The 20,067-nt window shown below is 45.5% G+C and overlaps 1 protein-coding gene across 4 annotated transcripts in view; it reads left to right on the forward strand.

The window, feature by feature from the left end:
• The window catches only part of SMARCC1 (SWI/SNF related BAF chromatin remodeling complex subunit C1), a 165,586-nt gene extending 151,665 nt beyond the window's left edge, over window positions 1-13,921 (forward strand). For 2 of the 4 annotated variants that reach the window (XM_070575546.1, XM_070575548.1), the window contains exons 27-28: window positions 9,133-9,309; window positions 11,648-13,921. In XM_070575546.1, the coding sequence (XP_070431647.1) occupies window positions 9,133-9,309; window positions 11,648-11,745 (275 nt within the window). In that variant the 3' untranslated portion in view covers window positions 11,746-13,921. Of the gene's footprint in view, window positions 1-9,132; window positions 9,310-11,082; window positions 11,376-11,647 lie in introns of those variants that run through there. The other 2 variants (XM_070575549.1, XM_070575550.1) reach the window with 1 other exon arrangement.
• Window positions 13,922-20,067: the final 6,146 nt, after the last annotated feature.

Below are 20,067 nucleotides of genomic sequence, written 5' to 3' on the forward strand. Positions count from 1 at the left end.
TTAATGCAAAACCCAAAACATGTTTTAGGTATTAGTTTCTACTGGCTTTACCCCAAAATGGGGATAGGTTGACATTGATTGGGAAGCATTCATTTTCACACACACGCACAAAACTATTAAATTGCAAGTGTGGAATTTATTACCATCATCAGACTTGCCACTTGATCTAAATGATGTCTGTGTGTGTAGTCTTAGAAGTCTGCCTGCTCACAACACAGGATACTTTGATCGTCAGTCCTTTTCTCTGTCTTGTGAGCATATCTTAAATTCTCTCTATGAAATCTAATTTCCTTGAAAGTTAAACTTTCAAAAGATACAAATGCCTAGCAGAATGAAGATCACAAAGTGATTTTTTAAAAACAGTACTTATTTTAAGAATTTATTTCCTAAAACTATTGGGATAAATGTTTAGGAGGAAATTCACTGTGACAACTGGCATTTGGTTCTTGATGGTGTTAAAGCATCATCATCCACAGTAACTGTTCACAGAGAACTTCTAAGGAGCTCCAGCATCTGCATTTAGCTTGCAAAAGATGGGCAGAGAGATGCTTCTGCCTTTTTCCCTAAATTACATCCTGGTGGAAACAGGTGTTTATATGCCAGGCTTTTCACCCACATTGTTTCTCTTAGTTCTCATTGTCTTCACTCTACTGTTGAACAACTGTTGCATGGCAAGGCCACATTGCCTTGCTGCATAGTGGAGCCAGAATTTATACTGACTTCCATCCAATTCCAAAGTGATACCACGATGGTGCCTCCAGTGACAAAGGACCACGAGGGGATTTGCAGCAGGCTCCGATATAGCTGTTCGCGTAGTGAGTTGTTGCCAAAAACCTGGAGTTCATAAAAATGGCCTTTGGAATAGAAACGGGTCATTTTTTTCTTTTTACTTTCTCATAGGCTTTTCTTAAGTGAATTTGTAGAGGAAAGAATCATTGCGTGTATGATGAAAATATTTTTTTTAAATCTGTGATGAGATTTTCTCTTATATTTTTTTCTTGAAATATAATGTACATATGGAAAAATATACAAATCCTAAGTATTTAGCCTGGTGAGTTTTAACAAAGAGAATATACCTGTGTAACCAGTACCTAGAAGCCCTCCTCATATTCCTCTGTCTTTCTTCCCCTTCCAAGGGTAGCAGCTATCCTGGTGTCTCACACCATACACTAGATGGGCTGGTTTTGAATGTTGTCTAGATGGAATCATACGGTGATTTTTGTTTATGTCTGGTTTCTTTCACTCGACACTGTCTGTGAGATGCATCCACACTGTTGTGAGTGATTGTAGATTTGTTCCTTCTGTTTGCTGTACATGTTCCACTATGGGGCTTTACCACTATTTATTAGTCCATTCTCCTGTTGATGGACATTTGATTCATTTCCAGGTTTTTGCTGTGAATGTGCATGTGCACATGTCTTTTGGTTGACATAGTTATACATTTCTGTTGTGTGTGCCCCTAAGGATTGGAATTTGCTGTGTACCTAGAATGGGTCATAGGATGTGCATATGTTCACATTAGTAGATGCTGCCAAATTTTTTTCAAAATGGTTATGCCAGTTTACACTCCCTCTAGCAGTGTGTGAAAGTTCTCGCAGCTCAAGGTAATGATTTTTCATAATTGCCCCTTTTGTGAGGTTGCTTTGGAGCTTCAATGTGAAATTAAATCAAATGTTTTAGAGAGTAAAGTTAGAAGGACAATAAATTAAACCCTTAGTTAGTTAAAAGTTGCCTTAATATCACCAGTTCAGATAAAGCTGGTTGTAACAGGTCAGTCTGGTACACCATATTCTAGAGATCAGCTAAAAGGGTCTTTCATCAGTGCAAGTGAGGCAGTCTGTAGTATTTTAGGTGGAGAACAGCTTTGGTCTCTGATTTGCCATGGTGTAAGTTAAGAACTATGAGCATGGTCCTTCCAACTAATGTTTTCTAAGTTCTAGAAAAGTTAGCAGACCACAGCATTTTTCACAGGAGCTGAGGATAATTATCCAGCTTTTGGTATTTGGCCAGAATTTATGGTGTGTGAAGAAAGGGGAAAAATCAGCCTATGAAAGCCAACAAGGTTGGGGAAGTTGGTGAGATGGAGTTCAAGACAAATTTATCACCAAGTGGTTAATTTGTCCAGCTCTCTGACTTCTTAGAGTTTATATAATTATGTAGATAAATCACACATAATCTTGTCTCCACAAAACTGGCCATCAGTTAGTGGTAGAGCCCATTAAAATAGCAGCTCAATGTCATGAATCTGCCAGGCTGTCAAACATGTATGGCCCTGGCACCAGAGTGGCTAGTATAAGCTGACACCTGTATATATTCCATTTAGTTTGTACCTCTCAGTCCACCCTCCCTCCCCCTGCCCTTAATTCATTCAAATGCTTGGAATTTTGTATAGAGAATACTGTGTGTATGCTGCTCTCTCTTTTCCTCGGCATATTTGGTCCTACCCCCAACTCATCTGGGAACTCCAGCTTTTTGTGGGTTTTATTCCTATCTCTAATAAAGTGTCCTAGGTTGATTTATTCCTACCAAATAAAAAGGCAAAGGAAGTATCTGTAATGGAATGTTTCTGGTATACAGTTGGCAAATGGAAACGAGGTAGCCACAGCCAGATATCTTTATACCACCCTTAGGTTTTGCTGATCTTGATAAAATACACAGCACTGCATTTCATCTTTTCATTTAAATTGTAAAACAGTCTAATTTCATGAAGTGATTCCTAAGTTAAAGACTTACTAATTCTCCCTGTAAGATTGCCATTCCAAATGGCACAAGATGAATAGTCACAATAGCAACCAGTTCTTGAGCACATGCATAGTATCCCTTGACCACACCCTGGGCTGTGGTGTCCGTGACTGCACATGGGGGACCAAGGAGGAGAGTGGTCTGGGTAGTGGCTGTTCTTGATTGTGCTGCTTATGAGAGCAAGAAGGGTTCCTCTGACTGCTGGGGTCTCCTTTAAGGTAAGATGGTCGGTCAGGACTCGAGGGGCCTTGGCACATATTTAAAGGAAGATTACCTATCTTTGAGTTGAGTCAAAAAGAAATGCTAAAATTCTAGTAGGTAAGTGCAGTGTAAGCTCTGGCCTCCCCTGGGCATTTATAGTAAATGAGGCACTCTTGAGTACAGCCATGCATTGCTTAATGATGAGGATATGTTCTGAGTAATGCGTCCTTAGGTGATTTTGTCATTGTGCAAACTCATAGAGCGTGCTTACACAAACCTGCTACACACCTAGGGTGTATGGTACTAATCTTATGGGACCACAGTCGTATATACAGTTCATCGTTGACCAAAACGTCGTTATGCGGCGGGTGACCGTATTCATTTCTTGTGGATTTGGAGTGAGCTGCCTGTGTTGGGGAAGTCCCTGTGTGTGAAAAGCAGAGGGAAAAGCACATGTTGGTTTAAATATCTTTATGGTTTTTTCATTAGTAGTATAGGGATTTTTAGGAAGTGCCTGAAAAAAACAGAGTAGGAATTGATCTGATTTGTTGAGAACTCAGACATGGTAAAAGTGATGTTTTAATGACAAAACTAGAACATTTGGCATCAATTAGTAAAATATTGGTTGTTCAAGGAAGTTTCAACCAAGGCATTGGGCACTTAGCTTGTAAGCCCCCAAGTTGGACCCACTTACACAACCCTACCCGTGGGAAATAGCACTCAGGAAAGGATTACAACCAGTCATCACCTCCCAGCCAACCCCCTTACTGAAGCCCCACACTGAAAGGGGAAAAGGAATAGCGCATCACATCAGCCAAGTTTTTATTATCTGCGGTGCCTTTGGTCCTGCTCGCATCATGTGATAACAAGCCTGGCGTGCCACTTTCCGGAGTAGCAGGTTACTCTCACAAAGAGAACAGTGAGGGCCCAGTCTTCAACAAAGAACGTCTGTCGCAGGCGCCCCCCGGAAGCTACTGCGGGAGGAGCAGTCTCTGAGGAGCCTGGGCTTCCCCTCACTTGGCCCTGATTGTGTTATTTCCGTTCTCAGGGGGACTCAGCCAGAGAATGTGCTGTGGACGGTTAGAAACAGTGATGAAATGTGCTCAAGATTGGAAATTTCACAGGTTCCCTTTCTTAGTTTCGTGTTCTTTTCCCACCTGCCTCTCCCATCCCAAAGAATAAAAATAAAATCCTTAAATATTCCATCAGGCATGATGGGTGTAATGCTTTAGTGGAAGATCTAATAAACCTGAGATTGTGAGGGATTTTTTTCACTAGGCTAAACCTAATTTTAGCAAACCTTTCCATTTTTCAGGCTTCAGATGCCTGCTGTTAAAAAAAAAAAAAAAAAAAGCTTGTATGTAGGTCAGACTCCCACCAGTTTATGCTTTGATACTGCTATTTTGAAGCCATCTCTCTCTCGCTCTCTCGCTCTCACCTCCCTCTCTACTGAGGAAGGAAATACCTGAATTTTTTTTTAATGGAAAATACATACACAGACACACCCTTTATTTTGTTTGGTGAGGCCTGCTCCCATTCATTTTAGGTTCGCCTGGCCAGACTTTTTCATGTTTAGTAAGAATTAATAGAAATGCCTTCAGACATTGTCATCCATTTAAAAGTGATGAGACCTATATCAGACACCAGAAAAAGCACAAGGATGTTTATATTTCAAAATGACGGGTTGCTTTACAAGAAATTGATTTTTTGCTTCTTCCCGGTCTTCTTAAATTCTACCCCATTTCAAATTTGTTCCTTAGAAATTAGCTTTTCCAAGAAGAGAGATGCTCAACTTTAAGGCAAGGGTGGTGTAAAGGAAAAGAAAATGGGTCTCAGGGTCAGACAGACCTGGGTTTGGATCTCGGTTCAGTCTGTTGTTCCTGTGACTTTGGGCCAAATTACATAGCCTCTCTGAGACTTTCAGGGAGGTTAGGTAAGGTTTCCTACCCTTGAAACTCATACTGTCTTGTACTCATCCTGACAACCTGGAGGGCTCAATGAGATAACTGTCATTGCCTGGCTAATGGCAGGCCTGGACTCAAAGTAACCGTCTTGTCTCCTCCCTGTCTGTTCTCTAAATCCACTGCCCAAGCATACCAGCACTGAGAGTCATGTAGCCTGTGAGAGCAGTAACCTCTGGATGGCACAGGGACATTGCTCACTCTTAGTACTCCTTGCGTTCCTGAGAAATGTTTGTGCAAGGTCCCACAAGCAGAAGTAAACTATTTTTCCTCTAGGCCTTTCTTTTTGCTGCCAGCTCCCCCAAAGAGCCATTGTTCTCTCATGCCCTGAATACCCATATCCCAGTGCCTTTATGACCCTATTACAGGAAGATTGGAGAACTTTTTCAGAAGGCTTTAGAATTTATATCTAGAGAAAGGAAAGGTGTTCTTCAGCTGTTGGGCTTATAGCCTTGGAAAACCCTGAAGCTGCCCTATCCCTTGCTTGTTGTCATAAAGATATAGGGAAATAGGTAAATGGGCCACTGCCGCTGAGCAGGTAGCTTTGGAAACAGCACTGCTGGGCCTGACAGCGAGAACCTACAGGCTTATCCCAGTGCGGGTTGGATAGTTGTCACCTCATGGGTCTGTGTCGATCTGCCACTGATTCTCTTTGCCAGATTGTTTCTTGAATAATTTGTTTTTCTCCTGGAACATACACTCTGAGCTGCTGGTTTTGAGAATTGTTTCTGTCTGGAGCCAGGTCAGTTTAGTGCCAGCAGGGTTTGCATCACATAGTCTGCTGGGAGAGGGTTGGACCCCCTTCCTCCAGACCTTCATCAGCAGGGTGCGCTGGTTACAAGCACCATCCCTGGAGCCAGAGTACCCAAGTCAGGTCTGGGCTTCCCTGTTTACACACTTTATGACATTGAACAAGTTACTCAGTCTTTATGTCTTCTCCTTTCACAAACTTGATGACTTAAAAAACAGAAATTTATTCTCAGCATCCTAGGAGCTAGAAGTCCAATATCTACCAAAGCCATGCTCCCTCCAGGGACTCTAGGGGGTGAGTCTGTTCCTTGCCTCTTCCAGCTTCTAGTGGCTGGCAGCATTCCTTGGCTTGTGGCCACATCTCTCTTTGCTTCATCTTCACATCGCCTTCTCCTCTCTGTTTTCTCCTTTATGGGTCTCTTATAAGGACACTTGTCATTGGATTTAGGGCCCAAGATAATCCAGGATGATCTCCTCATTTCAAGAGCCTTAACTTAATCAAAGACCTTTTTTCCAGATATGGTTACATTTACAGGTCCCAGGTCTTAGAACGTATACATATCTGTTTGGGGACCACCATCCATCCTGCTGCAAAGTGCTAGAATGTGTGTTTGTTAAATTAAAAAATTATTTATTGCAGGAAGCAAAGCAGTCTCATAAGTGTGATGTAGTGAGGAAGAAAATATGGTGCCTGGAATTAAAGTACACACTTTACATTTTTTTTAAATGCTGGCTGTGATATTAAATCCTTTCTTATGAACTGTTTCATTTGAGCACAGAGTGGTATGGTAGAAAGAGAATTTGATTTAGAGTTAGAACACCTGGATCTGATTTCCCTTACAAGTTCTGTGGCCGTGAAGAAATCTCTTTTCTGAGCTTCTGTTTACTCCCTATAAAATAAGAATATTTGCTCTGCCTCTCATAAGCCTGTTGGAGGAGCCAGTGACATAAGGCATTATAACAAATAAATCATTTCCCTGATTTTACGGAAAGCCGTATGATGAAAGTAGGGCAGATATTTAGCTTTACTATCTATCTTCTGAGGAAACAGAGGCTTAGGGCATCCTAGATGACTTGCCCAAGAACACTGATCTGGGTTGGGATGAAGTGAAAGTGAGATCGCACTGTGTAGTTTCTAGTCTAGTTTATCTGTACGTTCCCTGTTGAGGATGACATTGAGTGGCTACTGACTGCTATAGCCATTGGTCAGTCGGGTTTGGGCAGCCCACTCTTTGCTCTAGACATCAAAGTACAAAACTCTCATACTGCTGAAAACAAGAAGTGATTGGGACTGAACAGTTGTGTATGCTGTCACTCATGTGAGCACACACCTGATATGCTCTCCCTCCTTTCTTTCTCCCTTACCCAGTTCTCATTCAGGCCTCTTTGTAAAGGCATGCTTCACTGCTCTACCGTCAGTTTTCTGGGGAGAGAGACTGAGAAGGGCTGGCAGAGGCCTCTTGTCCAGGTTGAACTTGGTAGAAGGAGGCAACCTGTACCTGTTATGTTACCAGTTTTGCTTCCCACGGTGGGACTTGAACCCACAATCGGAGGGGACCTGAGAAAGAGCCTAGGGCCGGTGGATCTTGAACCTACAATCGGCGGTTTCCTCCTCAGAGAGTCCTTTTCTTTTCGGTGTCGCGGATTTGGAACAAAACCAAAGCTGAGCGTTCAACGGCGCAAACTTTTATTCAATGGCCAAAGAATGGAGAAGTGGGAACTATGTTCACAAATCAACTTCTCAGCTCTTAGGGTGATTAAGCAGCTGTTATAAGGGGCCAAGGTACTGAAGGGGAGGAATATTCATAGTTCTTCTGGGAACCAGGCAGGCAGGCAGGCTTTTGGGGTTGAAGGGGACAAGGGTGCCACCTCTTTTCTTTCCTTATTGGTTATACCCTGCCATTGCCATGGCAGTTGTAAACTGTCGTGGTGCCGGTGGGTGTGTGGTGTAACATGGTAATGTATTACAGTGAGCATATAATGAGGTGCAGGGTCTATGTCAGCTCAAGTCAGACCACTGTGTTGCTTATATAAAAGAGCTTTAACCTTGATTTGTGCCCATTAAACTATTGTCCTTCGTTTGTAGCTCTTTAAAATCAAGTCCAGCAGCCAAACCACTGAGTTCCAGAACTAATAAGTATCCACCATCATATCTAAAGCAGGATTGGCAAATTACAACCCATGGGCCAAATCTGGCCCATCTCCTGTTTTTTTTTGGGCTGCAGGCTGAGAACGGTTTTACAGTTTAAATGATTGGAGGGAAAAACTCAAAAGAAGAAGAATGTTTATGTCACATGAAAATTACGTGAAACTCACTTTTCAGAGCCCATAAATAAAAATTTATTGGGATGCAGACACACCTATTTTTTATGTATCATCTATGCCTTCATGCTCCAAGAGCAAAGTTGAATAGTTGTGATAGAGACTATATAGCCTGCAAAGTCCAAATGTTTACTCTCTGGCTCTTTATAGAAAAAGTGTGCTAGAAGTTCTAAAGGCTCAGTGTGAAGCTGAATACAAGCGGTATTTACTGTTCTTGTGTCTAATGTCTTCTATCATTAATTTCAAAACAATAGGGAAAGATGAAGGAACTGTCCTTCTCCCCTGGCCCGGTCTCCCCGCCTCTGCCAGGTTCTCCACAGCCAGTGCTTTATGATGAAGGATAGAGAGAGAGATTTTTTGTGAATGGGACTTGGCGATTCCAATCAGAATCCCTTTTTAATGTTAATTTCACAGTAGTGACCAATACCCTTTCAAACACACCTTCCCACAAAGCCTGTGCGTGAAGCTCCATCTTGACTGAGCTGTGGTCCTTGGACTGTGCACTGACTTGCTGTTAAAGTCCTTGTCTCCATTCCCTGTGGTCTGGGCGTGGCATTTTGTGTCCTCAGGGAGATAATTGACAATCCACTGTTCACCTAACTAAACAGAAGGAATGCTTTGTTTTCTGATGTTTTTTTGTAATTGCTTCTTACAGCTACCTGCCTCTACCAGGGCTTAGGATAGTCATTCACTTCATAGACCTGCCCCAGTATTTCTCCTCTCCCCTCAAAGAAATTAAAAGCTGGACGTAGAGATTATTACAGATTATCGCTCTGTCAGTATTTCTTTCTTTTTCTTTCTTTTTTTTTGAGAAAGATTAGCTCTGAGCTAACTGCTGCCAATCCTCCTCTTTTTGCTGAGGAAGACTGGCCCTGAGCTAACATCCATGCCCATCTTCCTCTACTTTATATGTGGGATGCCTATCACAGCATGGCTTGACAAGCAGTGCCATGTCTGCAGCCGGGATCCGAACCGGCGAACCCTGGGCTGCCGAAGCGGGACGTGCGCACTTAACCACTGTGCCACCAGGCCAGCCCGCTTTGTCAGTATTTCAGATCCTTTGGCGGATTAGGTATTTGTGTTTATCAGTCTTGCGCGGTGAGTATCCCTTTCTTCCTAGTACACTTACCTTAGTACTTTCAATCTCCCTCCACAGGTCAGATACCAGGCCCAGGTTCCATGATGCCTGGGCAGCCCATGCCAGGCCGAATGATTCCCACTGTTGCGGCCAACATCCACCCCCCTGGGAGTGGCCCTACCCCTCCTGGTATGCCTCCAATGCCAGGAAACATCTTAGGACCCCGGGTACCCCTCACGGCACCTAATGGCATGTGTAAGTAGCACAGTGCAGGGGTGCATCACCCCAGGGTTTCTCTGGGAGGGCTGTAGACAAGGGATGAAGGCTTTGTTCTCTGTTTTGGTCTGGCAGGTCCACAGACAATGTGATCTGTGACAGTGTGTTTCAGATCCGTTTTTGGTCCGTGCTTTTCAGCACCCTGATGAACAGGCAAAGAGCTGATGAGTGCAAAGTGCTTCTAGTCAATTGGGCTTGTGTGCCATAGCCATCACGGCATGCATGCTTGACACCAAGGTCTGTGGGGAGGCCAAAAAGACATTCCTCTCCCACTCCCATTTAAGCCTGTCTAGTTTGAGTCTTGGGAGACATACAGAGCTATTGGTTGTTATTTTCCCTACAGGAGCCTTTTGTGGATACAGGGTTCATAAGTAGTGGCTATAAAGAAAACAACAGTTTAGGGCAGGAATAACAAATAAGTTTCTTGTAGCCACTCTGATATATTGGTAGTGGCTGCGTAGACTAAGGAACGACTGTTCGGGAGCTGTGTTGAGAAGGAATATGAGGTCCCAGCAGGTTCAGTGGAGAAGGCACAAGTGCTGCTGAGCAATGTCTGTCTGATGGTGTGTGCAAAGCAGGGTCATTTCTCCCATAGAGCCCTTGCTCTGCTCCAACCCTGGCCTCCAGAAGATTGCTTCAGAGGCTCTGGCCTGCCCTTTACTCCTGTAGACTTTCTCAGTGAGAACAGTCCCAAAATGCAGCTGATAGTGGCCAGGTACCCGAGCCACATCTGTGATCTCAGGTTCATTTATAAGTTCATGTATGTGCCAAGGAGTTAGCTCCTGTTCACAATACAGAGAGTAAGGACACTTGAGAATTCCTAGCGTCCAGGAGCTGTAGTTGGGAACATAAGGAATGAACAAGTGGACAGTAGTATAGGATTTACCAAAATTAGATGAGACTGTGAAGTGCCTTGAGTGCACTGTAGTACTGTAGGAGACTTCCCAGGCCCTGGAGGCAGGCTGCATGGACAAAGGCTCTTCTCATTTGTCTCTAGAGCCCTTGGGGCTAGAACAGAGTAGGTGTACAGAAGAAAGACAGCAGTTTAGCTGGGTGTATAGGATCACGACAATAGAAAAAAATGATTTCCCTTCAGCCAGTGGTCAGAGGTTGTAGTACAGCAGGTACCTCTTTTCCGTGGCAAGAAAATGCTTGCCTTGCCATCTTACAGGCCATATACAAATGTGCCAGCCTACCAAGAGAGAGGACCAGTTTGCCATCCCCATTGCAGAAGCAGTATCATTGGTCTTTACCACTCTCATACCCTGCTAATCACCCATGGTGTGTGACTGCAGGATTCCATCCTAAAGGACCTTCAGTGGAGCATCTTGAGAATGTGGAGGGTTTTGGGTGCTCCCCTCCCCTTCCTGCACAAATGAGTGTTTCAGGGATTCTGAGGGATTCTGATTTGGCTCCAGGGTACAAGGCAGGCCTCACTGGGGAGTTGTTTTCCTTCTACAGGCCTTAGTTTCCTCCACTAAAAGATGACACAAGGAATTAGATCACTGGGCTTCAAAATGCTTTGAGGAGCCTTACCAGTTTGGTGGAAACCTCCTAGGGGGAAGCTGGGTGAATTGACTTGTAAGCAAGACTACACTTTAATTATTTGTTTCGTATGTTTTCATTTCTGGCAAAATCTAGAGGTTTAAAAAACCCTGGATTAAATGATCTCTAGGGTTCCTTTGTACACTAAAGCAGCTAAAGTTGAAATAGGAAGGGGCCCCAGACACTCATACTAATTGTTCCCTTCAGGATCTGACCTAGTTTTGGCCAAAAATCCAAGGACTGCAATTCAGGAGCTGTGGGGCCTCCCAGGACTGTCCAACTTGTCAGCAGCTGCCTCCAGTGAAGCTCTCTGGTCCTGGTGGAGTCAGTTAAATCAGCAAGAAGTTATTGATAATCTATTTCTTGTCCAGCTAGGCTAGATACTGTGAGAGAAACAAAGAAGACACAGAACTTGCCCAGGAAGGAGCTTATCATTTAACTAAAGAAATAAAATTAGAACCATTAAAATACAATAAAACCAAAATATAAGTTCTGAAAAAGTCTGGAGTGATTCTTGGAAGGGTGGGACAGATTCAGACACCTCCCACTCCTGCACCCACTTGGGTTAGTGGAAACAACATGAGTGAGCAGTGACCCAGAGGTTCACATGCACGTGACCCGCATAGACCACAGCGGCAGCAATGCCTCACAGGCCTCATTGGTTACCTGCCATAAAGAAAATTACTTCCTATGTCATTTTTCTCTGGTTGGGCTCTTTCCCAAGCCCTTTGTGTTTCCAGCAATGACGAGTTACTCTCGAATGTGTTTGCAGATCCCCCTCCGCCGCAGCAGCAGCAGCCACCACCACCACCTGCAGATGGAGTCCCTCCACCTCCTGCTCCAGGCCCACCAGCCTCAGCTGCTCCCTAGCCTGGAAGATGCAGGGAACGTCCACACCCAGCACCACCAGCTGGAGTAGGGATGACAAGACTTGTGTTCCTCAGCTTCCTTGGATTTCTTTCAGGACTTTTCTTCTCATAGCCCCAAGCTCACATCCCTTATTTCCCCATTTCTCTTGCCACCCCTCTCCATGCTCTGACTCCTCTTGTGTTAGGTCCTCAGCCAACACTCAAGGGGTAGCCTGTGGTGACTGTGCCCTGGTCATCCTAAAAATAACCTGCGTCTCCCCTGTCCTGGTGTGGGGTATACTGACAGTTTATCTGCAGGTCCTGTCAACATTAGTATCCTATGTCTTTATCATTTTTGCTCTCCTGCAGTTTTTTGCTTTGTCTTATGCTTCTATGGAAAATGCTTTATAATCATTATCCTTTTTTTTTTTTTTGTCATTATTGCTTTAAAGGAGAACTTCCTAAGTTAATAGGAACCAAAAAATGGTGATGAGCAGAGGGGATAGCCAGAGGGGACAAACCTTAAGGCATTATAAGTGACCTTATTTCTGCTTATCTGAGCTAAGAATGGTGCTGATGGTGAAGTTCCATGAGATATTTGCCACACATAGACGCACCAAAATTAAAAGAAATGGGGAAAGGGACCCCATTGATTTTTATCCCTAGTGAGGACTGTGAAGGCTTCCACCCACCTGGCAGAACATCCCCCTTTAGTACATGGTAGGGAGAGCACAGGCGCCAGAACAGATCTCCTTCCCCAGGCCCACTGGTTCTGGTTTTCTATGCAGATAGTTTGTTGGAGTGGGGGTGGGTATTTTGTTTTCTGAGAGCAGTGTGAGCTTTGAGGGCTGGGATTTTGGGAGGCATTCCTAAGTTCCCTAGACTAGCCAGGAAAGTTTTAGGAGTCTGTGGCAATGGCCACCCAATGAATCTAGCCCACTATTCACTGCTTTGTATGCATTTTTTTCCTCCCTCTTTAAAAACCTTTAAAAAGAAAAAAAAAGTAAGTAGATAGTGCTAATAAACATTTTAGCTCATGGAACTTGGTTAGAATGGCTGGGGGTACACGTCCCCAAACTACCTCTTGCAGTAGCCAGGGTGAGTGGAACTTAGTGAAGCGGTACTTTAGGTTTGGGCTGGGATTGGAGAAGTGGGGTAGGATCAACAGCCTCTCTTACCTTCTCCCTTCCCTTTCTGAGATCCCACATTCCATCCATCACAGGGTTGTCAAGGAGATGCTGGGGGTACCAAGGAACTCACTGGGCAATCAGAGCATCAAGCTTTGAGGGTTAGGGTGCTTGGGCTGGGAGAGTAGAATGCCATTCCAGAGGAAGAGCCACAAAAATGCCTTAATTTGAGCCCATTTCTACCCCTGCTGATGAGTGACTTGAGAATTCTTGTTTTTTTCCTGTCCTTTTTCCCTCCCCTCTGTCCTTCCATGGGTGGGGAAAGGGTGTTTTTGATAGAGCTTGATTTCCAAAGCACCAGGCCTCTTCACTTCACATTCTTAAGTGGCTGTTTCATTATTTAGAATGCAAAGTGGAACATCTTTTTCTATATATTCTATAAAGCTTTACATATGAGAGGGTGTAGGGAGGTGTTTCTAAAACACCTTACAACTTTTTTTCTTAATATCAGAAAGCAAAAAAAACCCACAATTTAGATTTGCCTTTCAGAACCCTCAGGTGTTACCTCTAACCAGGTGGTCCTGGTCACCATCAGAGTACTGGAACCAAGGAGACCTTGTTCCTTTTGTCTGTTTGTTCTGGACTCTCGGAGTGGAAATGAGCTTGTTCCTACTGGAGTTTAGTTCCAATGCATTTGCCTCCAGAAAGACCCCAGTGCCTCTTGACAATGGCCAGGGTTTTCCGTGTTTCCCACCAGTCTTTCCCAAAGGAAACTCATTCCAAATACTTACCTTTTCCACTGAGGTCTTAGAAGGAAAATGGAATTCTGGTTCATACTGTGGTCCCTTGTAACCTCAGGTCTTTAATGTGATCACTTTCAAATTTAAAAGATCCAGGTGGAAATATTTTTACTATGCTGGTAATACTTCTACAGAATACCTGAATTCTTAACACTGTTATGTTTCAGTATAAGTGGTGACTTTTTCTTTTCATGTCTTTGATCTGGTTTTGTCCCTGTAATACAGCCGACCCAATTTTGTGAGGGGGAATAATATGTGGTTTTTGTACAAACATGTTTCTCTGTGTGTTGTTATTTGGAAAAATGAAGGGAGGGAGTTTCGGGAGATTGGAGGAAATTGATCAAGAAAGCCTAATCTCCCCTCTTATTCAGTGAATAAATGGAACATCGTTTCTGGATTCTAATCCTATTCTCTGCATTCATACACCAGTTTCTTCATATGTCCTATGAAAAGCCTAAATATTCAGCCCCACCTGATCCTGGTCATTACTTAAAGTTCAGTGACTCCGGGCTTCCTAACCCAGCTCTCCACCTTCATTGTGCTTAAGGAACATACAGTTGAATGTGCCTTGCCCACTGTTTATTTCCATGCTCAAAATGAAGAAAGATGAGGGGCTGGCCCCGTGGCCGAGTGGTTAAGTTCGTGCGCTCCGCTGCAGGCGGCCCAGTGTTTCGTTGGTTCGAATCCTGGGCGCGGACATGGCACTGCTCATCAGACCACGCTGAGGCAGCGTCCCACATGCCACAACTAGAAGAACCCACAACGAAGAATACACAACTATGTACCGGGGGGCTTTGGGGAGAAAAAGGAAAAAATAAAATCTTTAAAAAAAAAAAAAATGAAGAAAGATGAGTGGAAGTTCTCCAGGAAGAGTGAGCTAGAGAATGTTAGGATGCAGTTTCAACAGCCTCAAGTTGGAGGCACGTGATTCCATGGATAGCCTTTGGAGCACCACAGATGCAAACCCTGTGCAGAAAACAGAAGCCATTGCCTTCCAGATGCTTATGAACCCAGTGAAGCAAAAGAAGCCGATTCTGTGTCTGCCAGGAGGTGAACACTCAGCTCCTCAAGGAGCTCATCCCAGACCGGTTGGGCTTTGCTTTCTGACCCGTTGTAACTCTTCCCTCCAGTGAAGAGTGCTGGAGGCAGCTGGGTCTCACAAGATTCCTGTGCTTCCCTAAGGGTGATGAGAGAAGTTAATCCTGAAGACTGGTTTATAAACTTGAGTGTGGATTCTTTTTAGAGCATCACAGGTCATGTTCAATCAACCAGTCTTCCACAGGTTTCTCAGATCCTTACTGTGGAGTAATTCCGCCAGATGCACTTAAGAACAGCAGTTTTCCAGCTTCAGTGCAGATCAGGATCACTTGCAGGATTGTTAATATACAAGCTGTTGGGCCCTACCTCATAGCTTCTGATTCAGTAGGTCTGGGGTGAGTTCTGAAATTTTGTATTTTTAACAGGTTCCCAGGGGATCCTGATGCATCTGGTCAAGGGACCATCTTTTGAGAACCACTCTTTAAGAAGGTTGTATGGTATGGGGCTGGCTGGCGCATAGTGGTTAGGTTTGGTGCACTCCACTTTGGCAGCCCAGATTTGCAGGTTCAGATCCTGGGTGTGGACCTATACCACTGACACGCCCTGCTGTGGCAGTGACCTACATACAAAATAGAGGAGGATTGGCACAGGTGTTAGCTCAGGGCTAGTCTTCCTCAAGCAAAAAAAAAAGGAAAATTGGCAGCTGATGTTAGATCAGGGTGAATCTTCCTCAGCAAAAAAAAAAAAAAAAAATTGTGTATTAGAGCAAGATCTGTACAGTTCCTGACAGTTCATTTTATGTGCCTGTTAGTCCAGTAAACATTTGAGGGCCTAGTGTGTGCCAGGCATTTGACCCTGCATGCAGTGAAGTCAGTTATGAATAAGGTAGGCATGGCCCCTGTGCTCCAGGCCATTTACATTTTTGTGGGGTAGGGAATACCAAAACTTAAATAGTTAATATTATTTTAGATAGTGCCAAGTGTTCATGAAGAAAAAGAAGCAGTGTAGTAAGAGTTTTCTAGGGAATAATTTATACCACCTGTGAATGGGATGTTCTGTGATTTTTGTCCTGTGGGGTGTGGTAACCTGAGGGTTGACATTCATTCCAGGAAACCTCCATCTGAATAATCAGAACACCCTTTCATCTGGGTATGCAATGCCAACCCCTGAGATTTCTTTCTGCAAACCTCTCTGCCTGTGACTTTTATTATAAAGCCCCTGCTTCCTACAGTTCCAAGAGCGTAGCTGTTTTCAGTTGCTTCTGCTGAAGGAAGACTTCCTGGGAACATTGTGAAAGCACCTTGATCCCCTGTTAATGGATTATCTCCATTTAAGGAAGTCATCTTTCAGAATGGGATGGAAAGGTGTATTCTTGAAGGAAGTGCTGCCTCAATGTTGGATCTCCTTGTGAACAGCTCCCGTGGACTTCATTTCCCTGTGTCTTGCCTTTAGGCCTGCCATCACAATTAAGAAGCACTTTTGATCCTGAACTCCTTGAAACAGAGCTGAGACAGGACTGCCATACCCAAAGGGTGACTGAGGGAGGGGGACAGAGAATTCTATGAATCAGCCTAAACAGAGGTTCTGAAACCAATAGTAGCCAGCTCACTCTAAGACTACCCAGCACTGTTTCAACTCTCATGGGAACCCAGGGGGCAAGAGACTTGTCTGGTCCCCTCCTGCTCTGGCCTGTCTTGTAGAACTGAAGCCATCTTTACTCCCTACTGTCCCCAGAGGTCTTTCCAGGCCCCTCCAAAGCCATGGAGAGCAGTCAAGTGAGTGATTTCTGGTAGCTACCTCACCACCACCTGCCATACAGTACATCCTTTGCAAGTCTCAGCAAAATAGCCATGCCTTAATACAGTACAGTGGCCACCACCTTCAGACAACAGACAAGAAAGAAAATGCCTCCCACTCTAGTTCTAAGGCAGTCCGGTATCTAAGGTGCCCTCACTACCAGATGGTCTAGGAAGGGTTTAGGAGGCAGCAGGGCGCTTGGTTGGTAATAAACCTCTTTGCACAGGTTGATTTCTGTGGCTAGTTTGGCCCTAACACTGACATCTCCCAAGGCCATGCAAACTGATTGTGGCATTCCTTGTTCCAGTCTGCTTATTCTGCAGTAGCTACAGGATGAGAGCATATGTGCAATTGAGAATCCAGAGTTCCCTGCAGCAAGGTAGTCAGTGCAAAGAACTTAGGCCCCTGACCCTCGGGTCTTCCCTTCTTCCTGGTAATGGTGCAACAACGTCCGGTCCCAGCAGCCCATCACCAAAACCTGTCACAGCTGACTGCCCTGCAGCTCTGAACCGGGTGTCTCTACCTAGCACACTGCCAGGAGAGAGGCCATACCAGATGTCCATTTTTTACTCTGATCTAGGATGTCAGTCTGGACTTAACTGCCGTGTTGTGCCCTGTTAAGAGATCAAAGCATCAACTCTTAAGTGCCCAGGTGGAAGCGGGTGGTGCTGGGGGGGAGAAGCAGGGCTTCCATTTGCCAAATGAGGCCCTACCTCTGCATCTTGACTCCTTCTGAAATTAAGAAGCAAGAATGAAAAGCCTCCATACTAAAATGAAAACATTTGAAATTAGGATCTTAGTTCAAGTCCTGGCCTTACCACTTCATTAGCATGAACTTGGACAAAGTTGCTTATTCTTAGTGTCATTTTGCAAATATATAAAATGACTGGTAAGGTATTCATACTATGGTTGTGAAGAATAAGACAGAGCACTAGGAAAACTAAAAACTCAGAAATGTTAGTGGTTACTCTTGAGGACTTAAAGGCAGAAATCGTGCTGTTTTCCTGTCCAGACTGAAATATGCCCCCAGCCATGGCAACTGGAGCAGCTCCCGCCCTGGATAGGAGCCCCTTGGTGAAGCCAGGGGCTTTCTATGTACAGAGAGGCGGGGTGTAGCCATGGCAATGGGCCCTGTGCCTGCCTTGGTACTGGAGGCAGGTTGCCAAACCCAATAGGAACCTCAGAGGCATGCAGAAGCTGTTGCTTCACAAAGCATCCCTGATGCCCAAACGCACAAGACTTGAATGTGGGGACATGAAATGTAAGCTCTAGATAGAGGTCAATTTCCCTTTCTTTCACTCTCCAATTCCTACATTTTATCTCTCCTCTTGTTTAGCCTACCCTGGCCCTTGTGCCCAGAAAAAAATATTGCATTTATTTGACACTCTATGGTTACAACTTTTCACATATATGAGACTTGGGTTACTGACTCTTCCCAAGGTCACACAGACCCAGTGCTGAATCCTGCTCTTTCCATGATATTCCACTGCCTGGATTAGCTTCTCCCATGCATCTTGTGAAGATTTTGCCCAGCCAGGTGTTCTGTGCCCAGTTCTGAAACTGCTGGTGAGATCTGCTAGGGACGCTTGGAATGAAACTGAATGGCAACAGTTGATTTAAAATCCCAAAATGAAAAAAGTGTTAACAGAATTTGTCTCCAGGGAAGGGAAGAAGGTGGTTGAGGAACAGATATTAAGGAAGGAGACATTTCATATTTTATACCATATGCTTGTTTTACTTAATTCAGAAATTGAATTTAAAGGAATATATTTAAATATTTAACAAAATATATTAAAATGAGAAACAAACTGGAGTAGGTAGAGTTTTACAAAAGGGTGAGAGAAGGGCCAGCATCCAGACCGATCTTGTGAAAAATGGTAGTGGTTGTCACACCCCAGGCATCAAGGGACCCATCCATGAGGCCTCCTTCCCACACAGACCAGCGTCAGGAAGGAGACGGTAGGCATGTCCATCAAGATCCTCCACTCTGACACCTACCACTCAAGAGTCAAGGAGACACAGCAGATAAACACCAAGAGATTTGTATACAAGGCAAAAAAAAAGGAGATACAGAGATAGCCACAGACAAGGGAAGCAGAGATGGAGTTGGAGAGTGCATTGGTGCCTCTATGGGCAAGAGGCAGTGCAAAGCCCTGCCTGGCCCTCTGCTCAGAAAAGGTTGTATTTCAAACTGGTATTTACTATCCCCAGAGGCAGCATGAAGCCATGGAAAGAGCCTCAGAAAATCAGCCCCTTTGCAGGGAGCTCCAGACCCAGTTCTGGGGTGGGAGTAAATGGTTGCCGTTCATTCATTTATGCTTTCCACAGGCCTTCAGGAGCCTCCCTCTGTGCCTGGTGCTGTGCAGTCAAGTGCCTTGCAGTTCAATGGGGAATTACTGTAGATAGACAATGAGATCAGGACATAAGTGTCTAACTGCTTGGGGCAGGCTGAGAAGGCTTCTCAGAGGGGAAGGTGATAGGAACTGAGCTTTCTGGGTTAAGGAGTTTACCAGGCAGACCTGGAGGGGAGGGAACCACCAGGCTGAGCAAACAGATTGCAGCAGTACTTCCAGTGAGAGAAACAAGCTTTGAAGCAAGGCAACCCCATCCAGAGACACCCGCTAGAGAGATTAGGAGATAAAACCTCCATCCTGGTCACCTCTGTGGTTCCCTCGGGACAGAAATGAGAGTGTCCCTCAAGTATCAGAACTGCCCCATCTCCTGGGGCAGGAGGGATCCTGGATGTCATCATTTGAGTCAATAACAGATCAGGAGGCAGAAGGTCGGTTTAGGGGGATGGACTAGGTAGCTAGTCCGAGACTCCGCCTCCCCACCAAGCAGGGCTCCAGGGATGAGTGGTCCTGGGCTGCACAGTGAGCTGGGAACGGAGCCCGCAGACTGCTATAATGCCTCGCCTAGCGTCCGCGATCTAGACTGCTTGGGTTTACCCAGGAATTTGAGCTTTGGTGGCCTGGGACACACGGGGGCGATGTATCCGGTGAGGGAGGAAGGAACCAGGATTAAAAGCCGCTCCCCAGGCTGCCCCGAGGAGGCGAGAAGGAAGGCAGGGTAGCCACAACCCCAGGAAGGTCTTGCCCCCTGCCCCCGGGATGAGTTCTGGCGGGCCTGGCTCTCCAAGGTCTAAGCTTTGTTGCGGACGGATTAGGTCTGATCCGATTAGAGCCTGGGCCGTCGGCTTCGCCCCCTTGCCTAGCCCTGCCACCTCCCGCCCCGCCCTGGTGGGGATCCGGAGACCTCCCCGAGACCCTTCCTCGCTCGGAACACCGGGTTGGCACAGAACTCCGAGAGGCTCAGCGCGCCCCGGGTTCGGCTCATTGCCAAAGCGCGGGCTCGGGCTTCCGCCCCCTGCGGCTCTTCTGAGCCCCGCCCCAAGCCTGCCGGTGTCTGCGCTCCCGCCTCCGTGCTCGCCGCGTGGCGAGCGGGTTCCTCGCGGGTAGGGGACCCGTGCCAGCCCTCCACGGGGAGGGCGGGGCCGCGGCCCCGCCCCGCAGGTCTCCCGCCCGTGCACCTGTCCGCTAACGCCACGCGCGGCGCTGTGGCCTGCCTCCGCGCGACTCCTCG

This window comes from Equus przewalskii, chromosome 15, assembly GCF_037783145.1.
Source record: "Equus przewalskii isolate Varuska chromosome 15, EquPr2, whole genome shotgun sequence".
NCBI lineage: Eukaryota > Metazoa > Chordata > Mammalia > Perissodactyla > Equidae > Equus > Equus przewalskii.